General features: G+C 49.7%; 1 protein-coding gene across 1 annotated transcript; it reads right to left on the bottom strand.

Annotated features, from left to right (window-relative positions):
• Positions 1–25: 25 nt before the first annotated feature.
• On the bottom strand, positions 26–21,226 carry VPS51 (VPS51 subunit of GARP complex). Its single transcript, XM_043581661.1, has 10 exons — positions 20,718–21,226; positions 20,122–20,251; positions 4,373–4,519; positions 4,073–4,292; positions 3,221–3,938; positions 2,606–2,821; positions 2,198–2,416; positions 1,412–1,533; positions 1,235–1,322; positions 26–410 (listed from the first exon to the last, which is right to left on the bottom strand). Exons 1-10 carry the CDS (start codon positions 20,940–20,942, stop codon positions 150–152), a joined length of 2,346 nt encoding a protein of 781 aa, XP_043437596.1. The 5' UTR covers positions 20,943–21,226; the 3' UTR covers positions 26–149.
• Positions 21,227–22,521: the final 1,295 nt, after the last annotated feature.

Genomic DNA, 22,521 nt, shown 5'->3' with positions numbered 1-22,521 from the left:
CGCCCCCGCAAGCGACAAGGAGGAGGAGGAGGCAGCGCGTCTTTATTTGGCAGGTTTTGAGGCTGGAGGGGAAGGGCCGCCCGGGCGGGAGACCAGGAGATGGGAGGGTTGGGGCAACTGGGCGAGCCTGTGCCTGGCGGCGGCCCGGCCTAGCCGCGCTCACAGATGACCTCGACGACACTGGGTTCCATGGGCACTGGGTCCGGGCAGCGCAGGGCGGCTGAGGCCACCACTTCATCCAACAGTAGGTGCACAAGCTCCTCGTCGGCCACGAAGCGCCACAGGTAGAGCTGCAGGAAGTGACAGTCCACCTGCACCTGCTGCAAGCCGAAGCGCCCAAAGGTGCGCAGCCGCACACACTCCAGCAGCGTCTTCAGGCTGATCTTGATGATGCCGGTCAGCACCGATACCTGCAGGCAAGGAGAGGAGGCTGCTCTGGGACAGCAGATGTTGGGTAGGGGCACTGGATCCCGGAGGGCACCCACGTTCTGGGCAGGGGCCAGAGAGACAGTAAGAGGCCAGTAGCTGTGACGGGGTGTAAAAGTCCCAGGACCCATCTGAGAGGGAGGGATGGATACAAGGTTAGCACCACCATCCGGAGGGGGAACAGACAGGGAAAACCCAACAGTCAGAAGCAGAGATGGGAGAAGCGCCTGGTCGGTTGAGTGTCCAAATCTTGGTTTCAGCTCAGGTCATGATCTCATGGTTCGTGAGTTCGAGCCCCGCATAGGGCTCGGTGCTGACAGTGCAGAGTTTCCTTGGGATTCTCTCTCTCTCCCCCTCTCTGCCCCCTCCCCCATTCACTCTCGCTCTCAAAAAGAAAAGGCAAGCAGAGATGGGAGTCAGCACTGACACCAGGAGCGGGAAGGCTTGCTGAGTTAGAGGCAGAAGAACACCAGGTCCCCGAGTGTGGGCTGGGTTGGGGCAGGGCCTATCGTGTGGACAGGAATCCCTGATGAGGACCCAGAACTCCTGTGGCAACAAGGACAAGGATAAAAGAGGCATTCCAGATCAGCATCGAGACCCAGGCTGGGGGCACCAAGGTCAGGGCAGAGGGCCATGGGATATGGCAATGGCGGGGCTGTAGATGACCATTCACTCCTAGAAACAGCCCAGAGATAGAGCCTGGTGGCAGGGGGCAGGGGAGCAGAGGAGTCCTAGACTCCTTGAGTCAGATGCTTGAGCCAACCTTCCCAAGGGCCCCTAGAAGGTGGGGTCACAGGGGACTTCAGACCTTGTTGAACTCCACAGGGCTGAACACGTCGATGCGTTCAGAGAACAGCTTCTGGATGTTGCTCAAGAGATTGGTGTCCATTGGGGCACTGGATGGGGGGAGACAAGCAGTCAGAGCCCACCCTGCACCCACATCCTCCTTTGTCCATTCCCCTGGGGTTACCCTGGCCGGCCAGACCTGGGCGTGTAGCTGGGGGCGTAGCGGCCCTGCTGTCGAGAGCTGCTGTACACGGAGAAGGTCCTTTTGCTGGAGTCACTGCTCTGGGCCTTGCGGACACCCTCTTCGTACAGAAGACCCACCTGGTGGTGGAAGGAGGCACTCACTGTAAGGAGGCCAGAGCAAGGGGACCCTCTAGCCCACCAGGTGCCCAGGGTGAGGGCCAAGGACACTCTAAATTACAAACTCTGGGGAGGCTGGGTGGCTCAGCGGATTAAGCTTCTGACTTGGGGTTCGGGTCGTGATCCCACAGTTTGTGGGTTCGGTCCCCACATCAGACTCTCTGCTGTTGACACGGAGCCCCCTTCTGGTCCTCCCTCTGTCTGCCCCTCCCCCACTCACGCTCCGTCTCTCTCAAAAATAAATAAGCATTAAACAAAATAAGAATAAAAATAAATTACAAACTCATCTGTTAGAAGCACCACAGGGTAGTGGGGACCTGGCATCTGGTTGGTACCCGGTCGCTCTTCATAGAACCGGTGGAGCGGGGCAAGGGTAGGACATCAGACTTGGCGCTGAGGCTCAATCTTCAGTGCTGACCCTGTCCTGATGCCCTGGGTGACTCTAGAGCTCAGCCCCCTCATAGGTGACGTGCGGGCAATGATGCCACAACCCAGGGCTGAGGAGGAACGAGGCCACGGACGCAGGCACTGCTCGGCCCTGCCGTCTTGATCCTCTGAGGGCGGCTATCTTCCAACCCCCCCGAGCCTGCATCAGGACCCCTCCCGGCCAGCCCAGGGCCAGCACCTGCACGTCGATAGCCGTTGTGTCCTCCACCACCCGCTTCATGACAGCACGCACGTTCCGGGGCTCCAGGGTACTCAGCCAGTCCCGTGTCTCTACACTCTTACGCAGCATCTGTGATATGACGAGGCCCTGCACCTTCACATAGTGGGTCAGTAACCGCCGCGCCGTCTCCCTGGCCTCTGCGCACAGTGTGCTCACGGGGGTCACTGGAGACGGGTCCTGAGCCGGGGACGCAGAGGACAGAGGGGCAGTGAGTACGGGGTGGGCAGCTCGGGGGCCACCGCCAAGCAGGGGCGGGGCACGGGCTGGGCACGTGCAGCTGGCCCGGGTCTGACCGTGAGGGCACCGCCCAGCCGCCTGGACTCCCGGTACCACCGTCCCCTTCCCTGCTATGAGTGAGCGGTTCACCTGCACGAGAAACTGTTCATCGGTGAGGGTGAGGATGTAGGAGATGGTGGCTGTCTCGTAGTCCAAGCAGAGGCGGGAGAGCAGCAGGAGCAGAGCAGGTGGCGTGGCACCCCCCTTCTCCCCAGGGCTGTCACAGAAGCTCTGAGCCGTCTGGCACATGGAGCGGATGAAGCCCACGATGAGGCCCTCGCGAACACCCTGGCTGCAGAACTCGCCCTGTGAGGAGGAGGGCCGCAGATACACAGCAGGTCCCCTCTTCCAGGCGGGGGCCAACAGCGACCCTCTACTGGGGCCCTACGTGCCCTAGCCCCTCTCCAAGGGACAGCCTGGTCCTGCATTCCGGTCCCCAAGAGCAGCTCCCCCCGGGGGGAGGGGGGGCGCGGGAGTGCAAAGGGGACAAAGCCAGCACTGGGGACCCTGCTTGCAGATGTCCTCGGAGCCTTCCCCCCCCCCCTCTGGGTAGTGCCAGCCTTCCTCGTGACTCCCTCAAAGCACACCCAGAGGGCCTGGGGCAAGGACTGTGTGCTCCAACAGCTGCCAATCTACGGGATGAATGAAACAATGCCCAGAATGGGGGGTGGGGCAGGGAGATAAAAGCCCGAAGGTAGGCCATACCCGGAAGTAGGGCTTGTTGGAGAAAGACACCTCCTTGGCGGTGAAGAGGTGCACAGCTGCCAGCGAGGCCTTGATGTGGCTCAGGATGGAGCTGGCCACGTTGGCCAGCAACTCGGCCAGGCCCGGGCCTTCCTTTCCAGCCAGGCGAGGGGCAGCCAAAGCCTGCCGCACATCGGTCAGGCAACCCAGGAAGGCCGACCGCAGGCCCTGCAGGTGGTGGCCCAGGCGCTCGCGGGCCACTCGCTCCACGATCTCCGTGGCCGCCTCGGCCAGCCCAGCAGCGGCCAGCAGGGCCCCAGGAGCCCGCAGGCGCCGATGGAAGCGGTCCAGCGCCCGCACCAGCAGGGAGTTGTCACCGCCACCCTGCTCCTGCGCCAGCCGCCGCTCCACTAGTGCAAAGTAGCGGCCACCCAGCTCCCGGGCGAAGGCTGCCAGCTTCTCGGCACCCGCCGGGCCCTGGGCCGCAAAGAGCTCCTGGTAGGCCGAGGCCACCTGGCAGAGGCCACCCACAAAGCCACTTCCTCCGCGATCGGTGAACTCTAAGACGTCGGGAGCCGGAGGGGAAGGCCCCAGCTCTGCCTCCAGGCTCCGCAGCTCAGCCTCCAGCCGCCCGCGGGCGTGCGCCAGGAACTCCTCACACAGCTCCTCCGCTGGCTCGCCCAGGGCCAGCAGCAGCTCCACGCACTCTGCCTGCTCGGGGGCGCCGGAGCCGCCCTCCCTGCAAAGTGGGGGGCGGCGGTCAAGGGCAGGCTGATCGAATTCGGGCGGGAGGGCGGAGGGGGACGAGTTTGGACCGCAACTGGCAGGCCCAGGGCCCCGGCTGGGGGTGGGAGAGGGTCCCGGGGGCCACACCTGAAGCGCTGCCGCAGCTGCTGAGCCAGGCGAGCCGTGATGACCTGGCAGTCATCCTGGATGGCGCGGAACGAGGGCAGGTGCTGGTACTGCTGCAGGACGGCCCGCGCGCGGCCCTGGTAGCGCACCGCCTGCCCGTAGGCGCCCAGCTCCACGCACTTGGTGAGGCGCGAGGGCAGCTCGAAGAGGAACTGCAGCTTCCGCAGCAGCGCGTGGACCCCTGGGGGCCGGGGACAGGTGGTGTCAGCCCCAGAGCCTCGGGGTAGGCCGCTCCGGCACCCGCTCGGGGGCAGGGCCCACCTGCTAGCTTGGTGATGCGCTCGTGGCGGTCCTGCAGGGTGGCGCTGATGCGCGCACTGAAGTCGGTGATCACCGCCATGTTGGTGGCCAGCCGGTCCATCTCGTCCTCCATCTTCCGGAAGTCGTTCTTCATCTTCCGGATGGTGTCTGGCGGGGAAGGGCGCGGGGGAGGGGAAAGGAGGCGACTTGTCAGCTTGCCACAGGGTCCGACTGCTCCCCCAACCACACACACATGCACACATGCACACACATGCACGCGCACAACCCTCCTTCCCAAATGCCCCTGAGCCAGCTCCTTAAGGGTCACGTTGATGACTCAGTGCAAAAAGCAATGGTGTTTGGTCACAGTAAATGGGAGGGAAGGCCGCATCTTCTGAGCACAAGTGCCCTGGTGCGGAGACAGCCCGTGGAGCCACAGTCCCTGCGCTCAGAAGATGCCAAAAGGGGGCACAGAGCACTTGGCAGGAGCCTGTCTGCTCCTTCCCAGGGGCATCCTCCGCGCCCAGCGCACTATGCGGCACAGAGGAGACAATAAATATCTGTTCGCCCTTATCTCCTTCGCAGACTTCCCAAACCATTTCACTCCACTTTCTGGAACATGTCCTCTCTTCTCTGAAGGGTCCTTTAGCTCTCTTGTCTCAGGGGAAACCTGCCTAAGAGTTTTTCTTTTCACAACCGGTGCCTCAGGGCCTGGCCCCTTGACACTTCTAGATAGTTTCTACTCTTCTTCCCTTTTAAAGACCCCAGCTTCGTCGAAGACTGTGCCGTCAAACGGCATCCCTCTTGCTGCTGTCCCTCCCCTCCTCTTTGCCTCACCTCTCAGTGCCTGGTCACTGTCACCTCCTTGTGGACATGACCATCCACGTGAATGAGGCTTCAGACATTCCCGACTCTCCGTTCACAATCTCCTCAGTCCCACCCACCCTTGCCTCTGCCTCATCTGTGCCACCTCTCCTGGTCCTCGGCAAGACCTGTCAATCTCAGCTTCAAGCCTCGCACCTTCTGTAATTCTGATCATTCACCCTGTCTACCCACTCTAACAATCCTTTGCCTTTTCAGGAACTCTGGACCCCTGCCCCTAGCTCAGGGTCACTACTCATCACACTTCTCACAGCTGCAATTCCCTACTCATTCCCCAGGAACTCTGACCCACCACCAGTGTCATCACATGTTTACAAGCCCCCTTGCCTCTCTTGTCCTCTCCCTCCATTACTTGCTAGTGAAACTCTACCGCAGGTTAAGCCCAACTAGCCACCTATCCCATGCATCGGAACAGCTAAAACCACGCCACAAGAGCATGCCAACTGCCTCCCTTTATTTTTTTTAATATTTATTTGAGAGAGAGAGAGAGAGAGGGAGGAAGGGGTGGAGAGAGAGGGAGACACAGAATCACAATGCAATTAAATTGGAAATTAATAACAAAACTAGAAAGCAAAGAGACCCCATCATTTGGAGAAAAAAAGAAAACTTCATTCTTAATCGGCTAGTGGGTCAAAAGGGAAATCAAACTAAACTGCAGCATATAACAACGAGAACACTAGAAATCAGAACCTATAGCTATAGCTCTCTAGAGCAATGTTCAGAGGAAATCAGTTTTAAATCCCTATATTGGGGCGCCTGGGTGGCGCAGTCGGTTAAGCGTCCGACTTCAGCCAGGTCACGATCTCACGGTCCGTGAGTTCGAGCCCCGCGTCGGGCTCTGGGCTGATGGCTCGGAGCCTGGAGCCTGTTTCTGATTCTGTGTCTCCCTCTCTCTCTGCCCCTCCCCCGTTCATGCTCTGTCTCTCTCTGTCCCAAAAATAAATAAACGTTGAAAAAAAAAATAAAAACTAAATCCCTATATTAATAAATTAGAATAAACATTCAACTCAAGAAGTTAGAAGAAAAAGTACTACAAAAGAAAGCAGAAAGAAATTAGTAAAGCTAAAAGCAGAAATTAATACACTTTTTAAATGGGGTGCCTGGGTGGCTCGGTTGGTTACGCATCCAACTTCGGCTCAGGTCATGATCTCGCGGTTCATGAGATGGAGCCCTGCATCGGGTTACTCGCTGACAGTGAGTAAGTTTATCGCAATATAAATAAAAAAGATCAGGATCACTGAAAATACAAGGATAAAAAATAAAATTTATAGGGGCGCCTGGGTGGCACAGTCGGTTAAGCGTCCGACTTCAGCCAGGTCACAATCTCGCGGTCCGGGAGTTCGAGCCCCGCATCAGGCTCTGGGCTGATGGCTCGGAGCCTGGAGCCTGTTTCCGATTCTGTGTCTCCCTCTCTCTCTGCCCCTCCCCCGTTCATGCTCTGTCTCTCTCTGTCCCAAAAATAAATAAAAACGTTGAAAAAAAAATTTTTTTTAAATAAAATAAAATTTATAAAATGTTAGCTAACCTAATTTTTTTAAAGGGGAAAAAAACGAAATAAGAAATAAGGGGTGAAATAATCATAAATACACAAATTATAATAATCACAAGATACAAGTTTGCTCGATTCCACATAAAAGAATTGAAAACCTGAATGAATAATTTGCTACAAAAACAGAATTTACCTAAGTGGATTCCAGAAGAACAGAAAACACAAACGGAGGGAAGGGAGAATGTTGTCAATCAAAGATTCTCCCTCCCCTCCACACAAAGGCACCAGGCCTAGGGGATGTCGTGGGGCGGCTACCAGAGCTCAGAAGGGCAGTTCGTTCCAATGCTCTGTGTAAGCAATGCTCAAACAGAAAACATTAGAAAAGCTTTCACGTTAATTTGTGGAACAAACCTAACACTGACATGAGCATGTTAATAAAAAGTTCAAAGATGAAAATGGTACATTCATGTCTCTTATGAATAGAGATGCATAAATTAATAAATGGAGATGTGTAGGTAAATTAGCCAACATAATCCAGCAGTGGATTAAAAGAATAATTGATAAAATATGTCCAAATGTTTTTTTTTATTTCATAAATGTAAAGACAGCTCAACATTAGAAGCCCCTCCCCTGCCCACTCTCTCTCTCTCTCTCAAATATAAATAAACATTAAAGAAAATTTTTTAAAAAAGAACTTTCAATAATAATTCACCCATATAAAAGGTGAAAGAGGGCCAATTCAACATCTATTCTTGAATTTGAAAAAAAGTCTCTCAATAAAATATGAACAGGGGCGCCTGGGTGGCTCAGTTGGTTAGGCGACCGACTTCGGCTCAGGTCATGATCTTGCAGTCTATGAGTTCGAGCCCCGCGTCGGGCTCTGTGCTGCCAGCTCAGAGCCTGGAGCCTACCTACTTCAGTCTCTGTGTCTCCCCCTTTCTCTACCCCTCCCCTGCTCACGCTCTGTGTCTCTCTGTCTCTCAATAATAAATAAACGTTAAAAAATGAAAATTAAAAAATATGAACAGCTGAGTATTTCTCTAACCTCCAAAACCCAGCATCAAGTTAATGAAGCAATGCTAGAAGCATTCCTCTTAAAATCAGAAAGATAACAAGGATAACCATGATCACCACTACTATCTAAGGTTGTTCTGAAGATACTGGCCAATTCGATTGGACTCAAGAAATATATTATAGAGATACACAAATTGGAAAGGAGGTGAAATTATCAATATTTGCAGACGATAGACTTGTATAAATAGAAAACCCTAAAGAATCACCGAAAACATTACAACAAACAATAAGAGAATTTAGTAAGGTGATTAAGTATGGAGTTAATACAAAGAAACAAAATATAGTTGGATTCAGACCACATGCTCTCTCTCACACACACACACACACACCCCAGACGGATCAAAGTTTAAATGTGATTTCAAATGTAATCATGGGGCACCTGGGTGGCTCAGTTGGTTAAGCATCTGACTCTTGATTTTGGCTCAGATCATGACCTCCCAATTCGTGGAGTTCGAGCCCCATGTCAGGCTCTGTGCTGACAGCTCAGAGCCTGGAGCCTCCTTCAGATTCTGTGTCTCCCTCTCGCTCTGCCCCTCCCCTGCTCACACTCTGTCTCTCTCTCTCAAAAATAAATAAACATTGAAAATTTTTAAATAAATAAATCATTGGGGTGCCTGGGTGGTTTATTCAGTTGAGCGTCCAACTCTTGATTTTGGCTGAGGTCAGGATCTCACAGTTCTCGGTATTGAGCCCAGTGGCGTCAGGCTCAGAGCTCACAGTGCAGATTTTCTCTCCCCCTGTCCCTTTCCCACCTGCTCTCTCTCTCTCTCTCTCTCTCTCTTAAAATTAATAAACATGAAAAAAATAAAATAAATCATTATGAAAAAGAACAAGTCTATAGAAAAATAGGAAAAGGACATGAACAGGCAGTCCACAGACAAGGATACCAAACAGCTCTTAAACAGGCAAAAGACTTTCAACCTCACAAGAGACATTGAAACTACACAGAGATACCACTTTTCACCTATCGGATGGCCAAAGATGAAAACTTTTGGCAGCAACGTTGGCCAGGGTGTATAGAAAGAGCTCTTCTCTTAGTTGCTGGTGGTTGCACAAACTGACCAATATGTACGGAAAGGAACCTGGCAACATCTAACTGCGGTCATCTGTGAGGCTTCGCGCACCCACCGCTGGTTTGTGTGTGGCTCCTGGGCCAGGGGAATATTCTTGGAGCAGGACTGGAGTAGCAACCCAACTTGGGGAGAGAATGCAGGGCCAGTGGTCATGGGTGTCCTTGGAAGGTCATGAGGCATTTCAGCCCCCCCCCTCCCCCCCCCCCCCCCCCCCCCCCCCCCGTTCTTGTTCTTGCTTGTTAACAGTTTAACCTGTGATACAACCTCCTCCCAGGTCTGTCAAATCATACCATCAAAAGAGCAGATTCTTTTTTGGATTAGGTGTTTAGGCCCATGATACTTAGGTGCTACCTCAAAAAGGAAACTTGAATCTGACTTCCAAAGGGGGGAAAAAATCCCCAAACTAAGTTATCAGAGTAAGAGAGGGGCACCTGGGTGACTCAGTCGGTTGCGCGTCCGGCTTCAGCTCAGATCACGATCTCACAGTTTGCAGGTTCGAGTCCCGCATTGGGCTCCTGCTGTCATCGCAGAGCCCGCTTCAGATCCTCTGCCTCCCCCTCTCTCCTCCCCTCCCCCACTTACGCTCTCTCTCCCTCTCTCAAAAATGAATAAACATTAAAAAAAAAAAAAACACAGAGTAAAAGAAAACCTACCGCTAGTGTCATTGTTGCTGATTTCACAGGCCCAGAGCCACAAAATTAGAAATTAAAGTTCTACCATGTCAAAAAAACAAAACAAAACAAAAACAACTTCATACCACCAAGTAATAAATACTACACTGTGTATCTTTGAACTATTTCAAGCTTGTTAACTGAACCAGCTTGGGCTAGGGCAAATGGTTAGCTGTTTGGACACCAATATACCAGCCTGGGGGAGGAGTGGGGGGTAACTGGTTACTGGTAGGAGACTGGAGGGGGCCTTGCTAGCCTGCAGCTTACTGACCTGGGTGCTGACTGCATAGACCTGTTCTGTTTGTGAAATTCATGGAGCTGTCCACTTATGACCTGTGTGCTTTTCTGTATGTCTGTGAATCTTCAGTCAAGTTCACCATCAAAGACTGCTTTGTCTTTGCCTGGAGAAAGGAATGGGAAGAGGCTTTTCATTGCACAACCTTTGAGAGATCTTTTCAATTTTGAAACAGATAAACGCATTATTACATAAACTCAAGGTTGAGGCCAGATGCTGGCAAAGTTTAGCCCGCAGGCCAAACCTGACTTGATCCCTGGTTGGGTTTTTTTTTTGTTTGTTTGGTTGGTTGGTTTTTAACCGGGATATAATCAACATACCATAAAATTCAGTGGGTTTTAGTATTTTTGGTATATTCACAAGATTGTGCAACCGATATCACAATCTATTTCCAGAACATTCATCACCCCAAAAAGACCCTCAGCAGTCACTTCCTGTTCTCCCCATGCCTCAGTCCCTGCCAACCACAAATCTGTCTTCTGCTTGTATGAATTTGCCCATTGTGTACATTTAACATAAATGGAAGCATACAATATGTGACCTTTTGAGCTTGGCTTCTTTTAGTTAGCATGATCTCAAGGTTCTCTGCATTTCAGCATGTATCCGTATGTGGGGAGTAAGCATAGGAATTCCCTGAGCTTGCACTCATGGGTTAACAAGGCATACAGGAATAGGAAGCCCCAGGATAAAAGCATCCAAGATTAGGTAGGCAAGATTAGGTATTCAGGGCAGACCCCCCTCTCCCCCCCCACTGCCAATTTAGTACAATAGCAGAAAGCTGCTTTCACGGGAAGGAAGGGCCAAAATAGGTAAACAGGTAAACAGAGCTATAGACCACAGCAGGACAGTGGGGCCAATTAGCAAAAGAAAGCAGGTGCCTTGTTGACCCTGAGGTAGCCAGCTGTCTTGTCCCTGAGTCAAGTTAAGATAAACCGAGGTGGCGCCTCATGCCTGCCTTAAACAACCATCCCCCCCGGCCAGGATTTTGTTTTGTATTGACCCAAACCCCTAACACTGCACATCTGTCTTCAAAACCCCCTTTCCCTCACACCCATGAGTTAATGTTCACAGTTTCATTGTCTCTTCGCGCACATCCTTCAGGCTCATCCTTCAGGCTCGTAAGCTTTCCTGATCCTAATAAACAGAGCAAGGACCCTTACTTGGGGCTTGTCTCCTCCCGGACTTTAGCCTCTCTCTCACTTTAATCCTGTGTCTGCTCTCTTGCTGGACAAGACAGAACTCCAGACCCAGAGTCTATGACATCGGTATGTTATATTTTTTTATGGCTGAGTAATCTTACACTGTACGGGTCCACGTTTGTTGTTCTATCCACCAGTTGGTAGCCATTTGGCTTCTTTTGACTATTATGAATAATGTTGCTATGGACATTCATGTACATGCTTTTGTGCAGACATTTTCTCTTCAGTATATTCCTGTGAGTGGAACTGCTGGAACACAGGCGAACTCTGTGCTTAGCTCTTTGAGGAACGGCCAGACTATTGTCAGGAGCACCATTCTGTATTCCTGCCAGCAACATATGAGAGTTCCAAGTCCTCCACATCTCCAACATTTGTTATATCCCATTTGCTGGAAATCCCAGTGGGGGGTGCAGTGGTATCTCACTGTGGTTTGGATTTGCGTTTCCCCAATAACTAATGATGCTGAGCATCTTTACGTGTGCTCATTGGTCATTCGTGTATCTTCTTTGGAGAAATGTCGATTTGAATCCTTTGTCCATTTTTAAATAGGGTTGTCGTTTTAGTGCTGAGTTGCAAAAGTTCTTTATATATTCTGGACATTAGACCCTTTTTAGATATATGCCTTACAAATACTTTCTCCCATTCTGTGAGTGGTCCTTTAGCTTTCCCGGCAGTATCCGTTAAAACACAAAACTTTAATTCTGATGAAGTCCAATTTACCTATTTTTTTTTTCCTTTAGTTACTTGAGCTTTTGGTGTCTGTAAGGGGAAAAGACACTCTGGTGCCTGTCCTCCACGCTCGATACTCCAACGTGACTTCGTATCTGACACCACGTGTGTGGGGTTTCCACACATCAAGCAATTCTGCAACACCAGCTGGGTGTCCCACGATTTAACTTCATTGTGACACTATTTGCCTGGAGTTAGTGTCAGATCTCACAAGTTCAGGGCTCGGTCACCCAAGACTACTCTACCTCCACCGCAAACGTCAGTCCAAAGTTGAGGTTGTCACTGGTACTTTTGACCAACTGGCTGTAAATTGGAGGGTTCCCACCCATGATCCCTCTGCAGGTTCAACTAATTTGCTACAGCAGCTCACAGAATTCAGGAAAACAGTTTACTTACTAGATTACCGGTTTATTACAAAAGGATACAACTCAGAAACAGCCAGATGGCAGAGAGGCATAGGACAGCATATGTGGGAGGGGCACAGAGCTGCCATGACCTCTCTGGGCATGCCACTCTCCCAACTTCCGCATGTTCACCAACCTGGAAGCTCTCAAACTCTCTCCTTTTGGGAGTTTAGTGGAGGCGTCACCGACGAGGCATGACTGATCAAAGCGATAGCTATTGGTCACTGAACTCAATCACCAGCCCCTCTCCACTTCCACATCCGGGAGGTCTAGGGGGCGGAGCTGAAAGTTCCAAACCTCTAATTAGTCACGTGGTTGGTTCCCCTAGCAACCTGCCCCTATCCTCTGGTTATCAAGGGGCTTTCCAAAAAATCATCCCATTAACATAAACTTAGGTGTGGTTGAAAGGGGTCTGTTATATGAATAACAAAAGACATCTATGTTGCCTTTATTGATCTGGGGTTATTTCAGGAACTGGAAACAAAACTAAATATTATTACCAAAGATGCCTTGCAAATATGGTGCATTCCACTGATTGATTTGCATGTTGAACCAACTTTGCATTCCTGGAATAAATCCCACTTGGTCATTGTATGTAATCCTTTTTCTATGTTGCTGGGTTTAGTTTGCTAGTATTTTGTTGAGGGCTTGGCATCCATATTCATAACGGATATTGGTCTGTAGTTTTCTTACGTTGTCTTTCCCTGGTTTTGGCGTTCGACTAATACTAGCCTCATAGAATTAGTTAGCCTCCTCACATTGTTGGAAGAGTTTGTGCACTATTTAAATGTTTGGTAGAATTCAGTAGTGCAGCCATTCAGTCCTAGGCTTTTCTTTGTGGGAAGTGTTTTTTTCAATCTTGATGTCTTTCATTGTTATACATCTTCCAAGATATTTTATGACTTCCTGAGAAAGTTTTGGAAGTTTGTATTTCTCCAGGAATTTGTACATTTCACCTCATTTTCTAATATGTGAGCATACAACTCCTCACAGTGTGCTCTTATAATCCTTTGTATTTTTGCAACATTGGTAGTAACATCTTCTTCCTCATTCCATTTTAGTAATGTGAATGTTCTCTCATTTTTTTCTTGGCCAGTCTAGCTAAAGTTTTGTCAATCTTGCTGAACTCTTCAAAGAACCAATTTTTGGCTTCATTTATTTTCTCTATTGATTTTCTACATGATTTACTTTGTTCTAATCTTTATTATTCCCTCCTTTTGACACACTTTGGGTTCTGTTTGTACTCCCCCCCCTCCCAGTTTTTTAGGTAGTATGTTATTTATTTGAGATCTTTTCTTTCTTTCTTTCTTTCTTTCTTTACTTGCGTCTGTATGTATATAATTTCTACACCCATCTCTGAGATTAAGAGTCCCATGCTCATCCAACTAAGCCACAGCCAGGTGCCCCTCCCTCTTTCTCTCTCTTTTTAAATTTTTTCATGTTTATTTATTTTTGAAGGAGACAGACACAGAGCGTGAGCAGGGGAGGGGTAGAGAGAGGGGAAGACACAGAATCTGAAGCAGGCTTCAGGCTCTGAGCTGTCGGCACAGAGCCCGACACGGGGCTCGAGCTCACAAACCAGATCACGACCTGAGCCAAAGTTGGATGCTTAACCAACTGAGCCACCCAGGTGTCCCATCTCTCTCTCTTTTTTAATCTCTCTCTCTCTTTTATAGCTATAAATTTCCCTCTGAGCGCTGCTTTTATTACATCTCATAAGGTCTGGAATGCTGTGTTTTCATGTTCACTCATCTCAAAGTATTTTCTAATTTCCTTGCAATTTCTTCTGTAACCCATTGGTCATTTTAGAGCATGCTATTTAATTTTCACATATTTGTGAACTTCTCAGACTCCTTTGTTACTGATTTCTAATTTAATTCCACCATGATCAGAGAACATATCTCATGTGATTTCAATCCTTTTAAATTTATTGAGGCTTCGTTTATGACCTGACGTATGGTCTATCCTAGAGAATGCTCCATTTATCTTGAGAATAAGGTGTCTTCTATTGTTGCTTGGTGGAGTCTGTTAGGTCTATTTGGTTCAAGTGATCTTTTAAGTCTTCTGTTTACTTGTTTTTCTATACAATTGTTCTATTCATTTTTAAAAGTGGGATATTGGTGCTTCTATTATTGTTGACTTTCTTTTTCTCCCTTTAATTCTGTGTATTTTTGCTTTGTGTATTTTGGGACTCTGTTGCTAAGTGTACAAATGTTTACATTTGTTAAATCTTCCTCATGGACTGACCCTGTCATCATTACAAAATGCCCTTCTTTGTCTCTACTAACAATATTTGCCTTAAATGCTATTTTGTCAGACATTGGTACCACAATTCCAATTCTCTTCTGGTTATTGTTTGCATAGAATATCTTTTTTTTTTTTAATTTTTTTTTCAACGTTTTTATTTATTGGGACAGAGAGAGACAGAGCATGAACGGGGGAGGGGCAGAGAGAGAGGGAGACACAGAATCGGAAACAGGCTCCAGGCTCCGAGCCATCTGCCCAGAGCCTGACGCGGGGCTCGAACTCCCGGACCGCGAGATCGTGACCTGGCTGAAGTCGGACGCTTAACCGACTGCGCCACCCAGGCGCCCCTAGAATATCTTTATCAGCCCTTTTTCTTTCAAGCTATTTATGTATTTGAATTGAAAGAGTGTCTCTTGGGGCGCCTGGGTGGCTCAGTCGGTTAAGCGTCTGACTTCAGCTCAGGTCACGGTCTCGTGGTCCGTGCGTTCGAGCCCCGCATCGGGCTCTGGGCTGATGGTTCAGAGCCTGGAGCCTGCTTCCGATTCTGTGTCTCCCTCTCTCTCTGCCCCTCCCCCGTTCATGATGTGTCTCTCTCTGTCTCAAAAATAAATAAACTTAAAAAAAAGAAAAAAAAAAGAGTGTCTCTTGGAGGCACTCTTGAATCATGTGAGGTTTTCAAATCTATTCTGCTTATCTCTGCTTTAATTGGAGAGTTTAATCCTTTTACATTTATTGTAACTACTCATAATGTGAGACGTACATTTGTCTTTTTGTTACTAATTTTCTGTCTTATGTTCTTTTTGTTCCCCAGTTCCTCTATTCCTACCTTCTTTTGCATTAAATAGATATTTTCTAGTGTGCTATTTTAGTTCCCTTTTGGGGTGTGTGTGTGTGTGTGTGTGTGTGTGTGTGTGTGTTGGGGTATACCTTAAAACACTCAACCAGGCAGCTTACAACTCTGCCTCAGCCTTCACTTACTACATGTGCAGAGCCCGAAGATGAGCCAGAAGTGAGAGCTTAGGGCATCCTGAGGTCTTTCTTAAAAGCATGTGTACTGGGCATCTGGGTAACTCAGTCAGTTAGGCATCTGACTCTTGGTTTCAGGTCAGGTTGTGATCTTGCAGTTCATGAGTTCGAGTCCCATGTCAGGCTCTCCACTGATAGTGCAGAGCCTGCTTGGGACTCTCTCTCCCCCTTTCTCTCAGAATAAATAAATAAACTTAAAAAAAAAAAAAAGCATGTCATATATATGTGACCTTCAAGATTCCCAATATGGATGTCTCATTTCTCAGCTTTTCTTTTAAGCTTTTTCTTTTTAAGCTTTTTTAAGTCTATTTTTCGCCCCAAATATTATCCATCACTTCAGGCAGACACAATACCTGTCTGTAATTGTTTTTGACAAACACCCCCTGGTGAAAGGCTTTTAGTACTGGGTGACCTCAGGGTCAGGACAAATAAAGACAAATCTAGGGAGTAGAATCTTTCAGGAAAGCACCAGACAGGTTACATAATGACAATTCTCTCAGCATGAGGCTTTGAAACAGGTCCAGTCCTGTTCCGGTCCCTCCAGAACTAGAAATAGAGGCTATTTTCCAAGGCTACTGCTGAGCTGGAGAGGAAATGGTGGGCCAAGTTAAAACATCACTACTACAAAGAATTCACTACTTTGACCAAGATTCAGCTGTTTTTCTTGAATAAAGGCTCGTAAGATTGCTACAAGCATTTGGTTAATTTCTAGAAGTCTGAAAAAGTTGACTCTGACCGTTTTGGCCAGTGTTTTGGTTCCTTTTATGGCAGGGAGATTTCCAAATACACTTGCTCCACTGTTTTCGCTGATATTCTGGATGTCACAGCTGTTGGCGGAAAGGAGTTTCACCGGAATACAACCATGTATACGCTTACCCAGCGTCTATAGCTGCTTTCAGGCTACAATAGCAGAGGTGAGTACAGAAACCAGGTGGCCCACAAAGCCTAAAATATTTCCTCCACCCAGAAAATGCCTGCCCCCCCTCATGTACATCCTATGCAGTTGGGTCCTGTTCCCATCATCCCGTCACTCTTACTCTGGTCATAGAGTTCTCAGGGCCTCTGCACAGGTCGCTTCCTCAGCCTGAGCCACTCTGCCTCCAAATCCTCCCACGGTCAGCTCTTCGACATTCACCTTCATTGTCCCCTCCTCACAAAACCCTTTCTCTGCCACCCCATTCGAAACCACTCCCAACCGCCCACTCTCTCTATACTATCCTGTTTCATTTTCTCCAGGGCTCCTGACAGGGAAAACGATCCTATCTTCTGTCTCTTTCTCTAGAATGCATGTTCTGTGACGGCTGAGAAATTGTCTCGTTTGCAGCTATATCCTTGGGCCTAGCATAGCGCCCGGCGCACAGGCAATCCAATACTTGGCAAGTAAGTGAACGAACGAATGAATCAGCCGAATGGATGTACATTCGTGCTGATACCGCGTTCCCTCTGTGACCGCTCCTCTCTCTGCTACAGGCTCACCCTCTTCTGTACGGCCGTCAAACACGCACTCCTCAGAGGCCTGTTCTGGGCTCTCTCCTCTTCTCAGGCTCTATCCTGTCCTTGGGCAGTCCCACCCACACTTCCCTTTAAAACCTCCTCCTCTTCACAGCAGACTCCCAGGCTTATCCCTCCAGCCTAGCTCTCCCCTCTGAGCTCCAGACCCACACATGTATCTGCCGTCTCGTCAGCTCCTAGCACCTCAAAACCTAACTCCCTTAGCCTCCGAGTTCTGAGATCCCGCCCCTCGATAAAGGCTCCCCACCTCCAGCGTGAGTCAGAAGGCCACTCCTTAGAGGTGCTCAGAGGACAGAAGAGAGGGACTGGACTAGATCTGTCAAGGCTCCTTCTAACCTGAGACACTGTTGTCATCTGACATGGATCTCCAGAGTTATGATGAAGACCAAAATCCTTCTCATGATCTACAAGAGCCTTCATGATACAAGGGCCCCAGGGTCCTCCAGGTTTGTTTCACGTCTGGCTCCCTTTCAGAGAGTAAAAACCACAAACAAAAACACCAACCTAGCTCACTTTGTCCCTGTTCCCACACCTGATCTTCTTGTAGTTTCTGGAGCACCAGATCCACCATCCAGGGGTCACGCTGAAACCTAGGGGTCATTCTTTATGGCCAAAGCTCTTCAACACCGTGTCCCGTCAAGTTGCTGCAAATACTTCTCAGCTGGCCCAGCACGGTCCTTCTCCACCACTCCCGTCCTGGGGTAAACTCCCCAAATCTCTGGCTTGGACTAGTGAAAAGACCTCTCTCCAGCCACCTCTCCAACCCATTCCTCCCAGTGCAGCTGGAGGGATCTTCTCAAAACACAAATCTGCCACGTGACTCCTGTATCTAATCACCTTTGTGTGGCTTAGCGCTTAGGAGGGATAAAGGCAAAATTCCTTAATACGCTCTAGGAGGTTACACTCTACCGTGTCTGACCACCTGACTGGCTCCGCCCACACTCTGCTTCCCCTTCTACAGTAGTTGGCCTGCTCTCGTCCCCTCTCCCTTCCCTGAGGGCTTGGCTCCTGCGGTTCTCCCTGGCTCTTGCACCACGGATAAGCACTCCCCACACTAACATTGAGCCCATGCTGATCAATTCTATTTCCTGGAATGCTTTCTTCATTTGGCTTTGAAGACACCCATGCTCCTGACTGTCCTCAAACCTCCCCAAATGCTTGCTTCCTTTGTGAGATCTCCCTTCTCTTCGTGACTTTCCGGACGTCAGGCTGCTGCAGGGCTCAGTCCTTAGACCTCTTCTCTTCTCTCTGTATACTTCCTCCCTAGGAGATCTCATCTTATTCCAGGGGACCTCGAGGTCCAGACTTCTCTGAACTCCAGACCCTTCACCTAATCAATTATAAAAAAAAAAAAAAAAAAAAAAAAATCTTGAATCATTCTACTTTTCGACTGCTGACATGCTTCCTGGTCCCTGCCACCAGCATCTTGCCTGGACCACTCCAGTAGCCTCCTAATGCATGTCTCTGCCACCCCTGCCTCCCTAGAGTTCATTCACTGGACAGTGAGCGTCCTTTTAAAACCACGGTCAGGTCACCCCATTCTTGTCATTTCATCTCACTCAGAGTAAAGTGCAGGATCCCCACAACCACTTATAAGTCCCTAAAATCTGGTTCCCACTAACTATCTACCCCAGTCACCTACCACTCTTCTCCCTTGCCTCCCCCCTAAACTCCCTGCTGCACTCTGAATATACCCAACATGCCCCTCTCTTCAGAGCCTTTGCCCCCGCTGTTTCCTCCCCCACAGTAGCTGGTTCTTTCTCATCAAAGCCCTGCTCAAATGTCACCACCTCAAAGAGGCATTCTCATACTTACCCTAGCTAAAGGCAGACCCCAAGATATATTACTCGTTTCTCCCTACTCGGTGTCCTTATTCTAGTACTTACTACACCTTTATTTGTACATTCACTGATTGTCTGTCTCCCCAGCTAGAATGTGGGCTCCAGGAAGGAGCTTGATCTAGCTGGTTCATTGCTGTGTCTCCAATATGCAGAACAGCTCTTGGCAAAAAAAAAAAAAAAAAAAGCCAGCCAGGAAGGCAGGAAGGCAGGAAGGAAGGGGCATTCAATGAAAACTTCTTGAATGGATACAAAACTTTACAGTATTTATAGATTTAGGACCCCTGATTCCAACGCTCAGTTTATAACTCTCTCCCCTTCATAGGAAAAAGATAAAACAGCAAACCATCCTTATTTAAGCAAGTGCTAAATGTCAAAACTATACAAATTCTAAGAAATGGAAAATGTAATGTTTGCAAAGTTCCCGTGAGAAATTTCTTAGCACAGGAATTATGATTTCTTGCTGGTTGACATTGGTGTTAGCAAACACAGAGGTGCCTATTCATTGAACCGGCTCCCAATCAGATAAAAGAACAATAACTATGTGTTACTACACCTGGCATTGTGACACTTAGTACAGTAAACGATGTCACAGTGAACCTCACAGAGGTTCATGCAACATCCTCGTGGGCCACAGGTAGACTCCTCAGGATCTGCCTCTAGGACTAAGTACACATGGGTCCAAAATGATCACAAAACTCTGAGTAGTGCATCTCACCAACATAAGACAGAAGTTAGTGTGGATGATAGCTAAACATTGTGTGGCACTGTCCTGGACAGAGAATAAAGGGGGCAGGAGGGGGAAAAAAAGAAAAGAAAAGAAAAGAAAAGAAAAGAAAAGAAAAGAAAAGAAAAGAAAACCTTTACATGAATTTTGTGTCCCTTAATGTCATAAATTTTCTCTTTGCTTCATTTAAAAGGGAGGGGGGAGGTGGAGAGAGGAAGGGAGGAAGGGAGGGAGGGAGAGACAGAAACAAGCCCCCCCTCAAGAAGGACCTGGACAAGAGAAGAAAGCTACCACTAATGACAGAAACTAATCCTTACTGAGACATCCTTAGTGTCACGGATTCTGAGTGGTTAAGATAAATCCATTTCAGTTTAAAAATGTCTTTGAGTTTTCTCTCCTTTAACCCTCAGAACGACCCTCTGAGAGCAGCTATTAAGCCTATAGTCGTTTGACCACAAAGGTTCTGAGCGAGAGGTGAGCGTAGATTAAGGTCAGGGAAAGACTAGAATCTGGGTCTTCTCCCCCGGAATCCCCTGCCGGTTTCCCCAACACAGGAGGAACAGGTCAGCGGGACTGCCAAGGGTAAGGTCCCGGTGCGAATCACCTGTGGCTGAGATGAACTTGTTGTAGTTCTCATAGACCAGGGTCTGCATGTCGCTGTCTAGAGCCCGGATCTGCCGCACCATGTCTGTTTCACTGTCCATCAGCTGGGCCAGGGGGCACTCTCTACGCAGCTGGAGTAAATGGGGTTGTTAGTGTTCAGGTCAGGGGGTACTCAGGTCCCTGAGGCTTTCAGAGCACGAAAACCCGCATCCCACCCCTGTCCGGAATCCTAGACATAGAGCCTATAAGTGGCACGGGTCGGGAGTTACTAGGTTCGGTCCTGTTTGGGATTTGTCAGCGTTTCAAACGCTCAGACCCGGCCAAGGCCCAGTCCTTATGCCTGTCAGCGCCTGGGCCACGCCCCCTACCCGGGGCCCGTCAGAACGTCAGCCCGGGACACCTCCGACTCCGCATCACTTGAGGCCAGTCCAGATCTGCCCATGCCCCCCTAGACTCCAGCTCTGCCCCTGCTTCCTGCCCGACCGTCGTCGTCTTTTTATGAACCCCTGCTTCCCTCCCCCCGCAACAAAGTCGAAGGCACGATCTGGGGGTGCAACGTATCGGGAGCCTGGTTCCCCCCACCACACAAACACACACCTTGTCCAGATACACTTCCGGGTCGAAGTGCGCCCCGTTGAGATCCGTCGGGTCCAGGGGGTCCGACCCCGAGGGGCGCCCCGCCGCCTCCCCCTCCGAGAGGCCATAGTAAAGCTTTAGCATCCCGTGCGCCTTCCGCCGACGCTCCGGAGCCTCTGCCTCGGGCCCCTCCGGAGAGTCCCCGGGTCCAGACCCCGGGCCAGGCCCAGCGGCTGCCGCCGCCATCGCTCCAACTGCAGCCCACGGGCGTGAGGCTGGGAAGAGGACCGGGAGGAGGCACTTCCGGGAGCCATAAAGTTCTTGTCGAAACGAGGCAGTCCTGCAGGTGAAACGTCCCCCCGCAGCCCTGGGTCCTTCGAGACTAGAGTTCCCCCGCACCTTTCCTCCCCGAGCGAAGAGGTTCCGGGAGAAGCCTGGGCTCCCCCAGCTTCTCGGGTGGAGGGAAGGAGTGAGTGGAACTGGTCCGGTTGCTTCCCTCCCGGATGGAAGGCGGGTCCTGGCTCCCAACCCCGCGCACCCTTGCGGGCAAGGACCCCCGGAATACGGGGACGGAGCTCCCGCCGCGGAGCCAGAGAGCGTGTGCCGGACGTCCTGGCACTGGCTCCTTACCTGGGCGGCGGCGGCTCCGTTTCCCCCATTCCTAAACTTGGGGGACAGACTTCACAGTGGGGTTGCGAGTATTAAATGCCCGCACAAGAGGACAGGTAATGACTTGAAGTTCAAACTGAGATCACGATGAGCTTTAACGGAGAAAACGACTTCACGTCGTGGTCCTTGGAACATTGCTTATGATGGGCTGTGGTGGGCTCGCGGCGGGGAGGAGAGGGCAGGGGAAGTGTTGGAAGGGAACTCACCTTGCGGGGGTCTTGCGGGCCCAACGCATCCTACCATGTGTTTTCCTATGGCCGGCGAGCTCAGAGTGTTGTTTTGTGTTTTCGTTGGTTTTAAAAAATTAAGACTGATGTTTGATGATACATGAAAATTATTTAAGTTCATATAATCAGGCTAGATCTTAAAAGTTCTCATCATGAGAAAAAATGTGGCGCTATGTGACGGGTGTTAACTAGACTTAACTGTGATCCGTTTGAAAATATACACAAATAGCGAATCATCGTGTTGTACGCTTGAAACTAACGAAGTTATGTGAAATATTCCAGTGTCTATAGTTTTTTTAAAGTATCTACTTATTTGGGGGAGAGCACAAGCGGGGGAGGGCAAGGGAGGGGGACAGAGGATCCGAAGTAGGCTCTGCACTGACAGGCCAAGAGCAGAGAGCCTGATGTGGGTGGGGCTCAAACTCACGAACTGGAAGATGGTGACCTGAGCTGCTGTCACTCAACCAACTGAGCCACCCAGGTGCCCCATCTAGTGTCTGTAGTTTTATTTCAACACCAGCCATGACCAGTTGTATACATTTTATTTATGCCCACTTTTGCACGACAACAGCAGAGTTGAGTAGTTGCATCAGAGGCTATATGGCTGGCAAAACCTAAAACGTTTACCATCTGGTCCTTTCAAGGAAGTTTGCTGACCCCTGAAATCTATATTCAGAAGGATGTTCAGAGGCTGTTTAAAAAACACAGTGTCGGGGGCACCTGGGTGGCTCAGTCAGTTAAGCGTCTGACTTTGGCTCAGGTCATGATCTCGTGGTCTGTGAGTTCGAGCCCCGCGTGGGGCTCTGTGCCGAGCTTAGAGCCTGGAGCCTGCTTCGGATTCTGTGTCTCCCTCTCTCTCTGTTCCTCCCCCGCTCTCCTTCCCTCTCTCTCTCAAAAATAAATAAACATGTAAAAATATTTTTTTTCAA

This window comes from Prionailurus bengalensis, chromosome D1, assembly GCF_016509475.1.
Source record: "Prionailurus bengalensis isolate Pbe53 chromosome D1, Fcat_Pben_1.1_paternal_pri, whole genome shotgun sequence".
In the NCBI taxonomy this organism is placed as follows: Eukaryota; Metazoa; Chordata; class Mammalia; order Carnivora; family Felidae; genus Prionailurus; species Prionailurus bengalensis.
The sequence above is the reverse complement of the archived record's forward strand: the minus strand, read 5'-3'. Positions and strand labels throughout refer to the sequence as shown.

Coding starts and splice junctions, on each gene's coding strand:
- VPS51 (XM_043581661.1), bottom strand. CDS start 20,942: ATGGCGGCGGCAGCCGCTGGGCCTGGCCCGGGGTCTGGACCCGGGGAC. Junction 1,534..2,197: donor CAACGGCTATCGACGTGCAG/GTGCTGGCCCTG, acceptor TTCCACCACCAG/GTGGGTCTTCTGTACGAAGA. Junction 411..1,234: donor GCCCTGTGGAGTTCAACAAG/GTCTGAAGTCCC, acceptor CCTTGCCTGCAG/GTATCGGTGCTGACCGGCAT.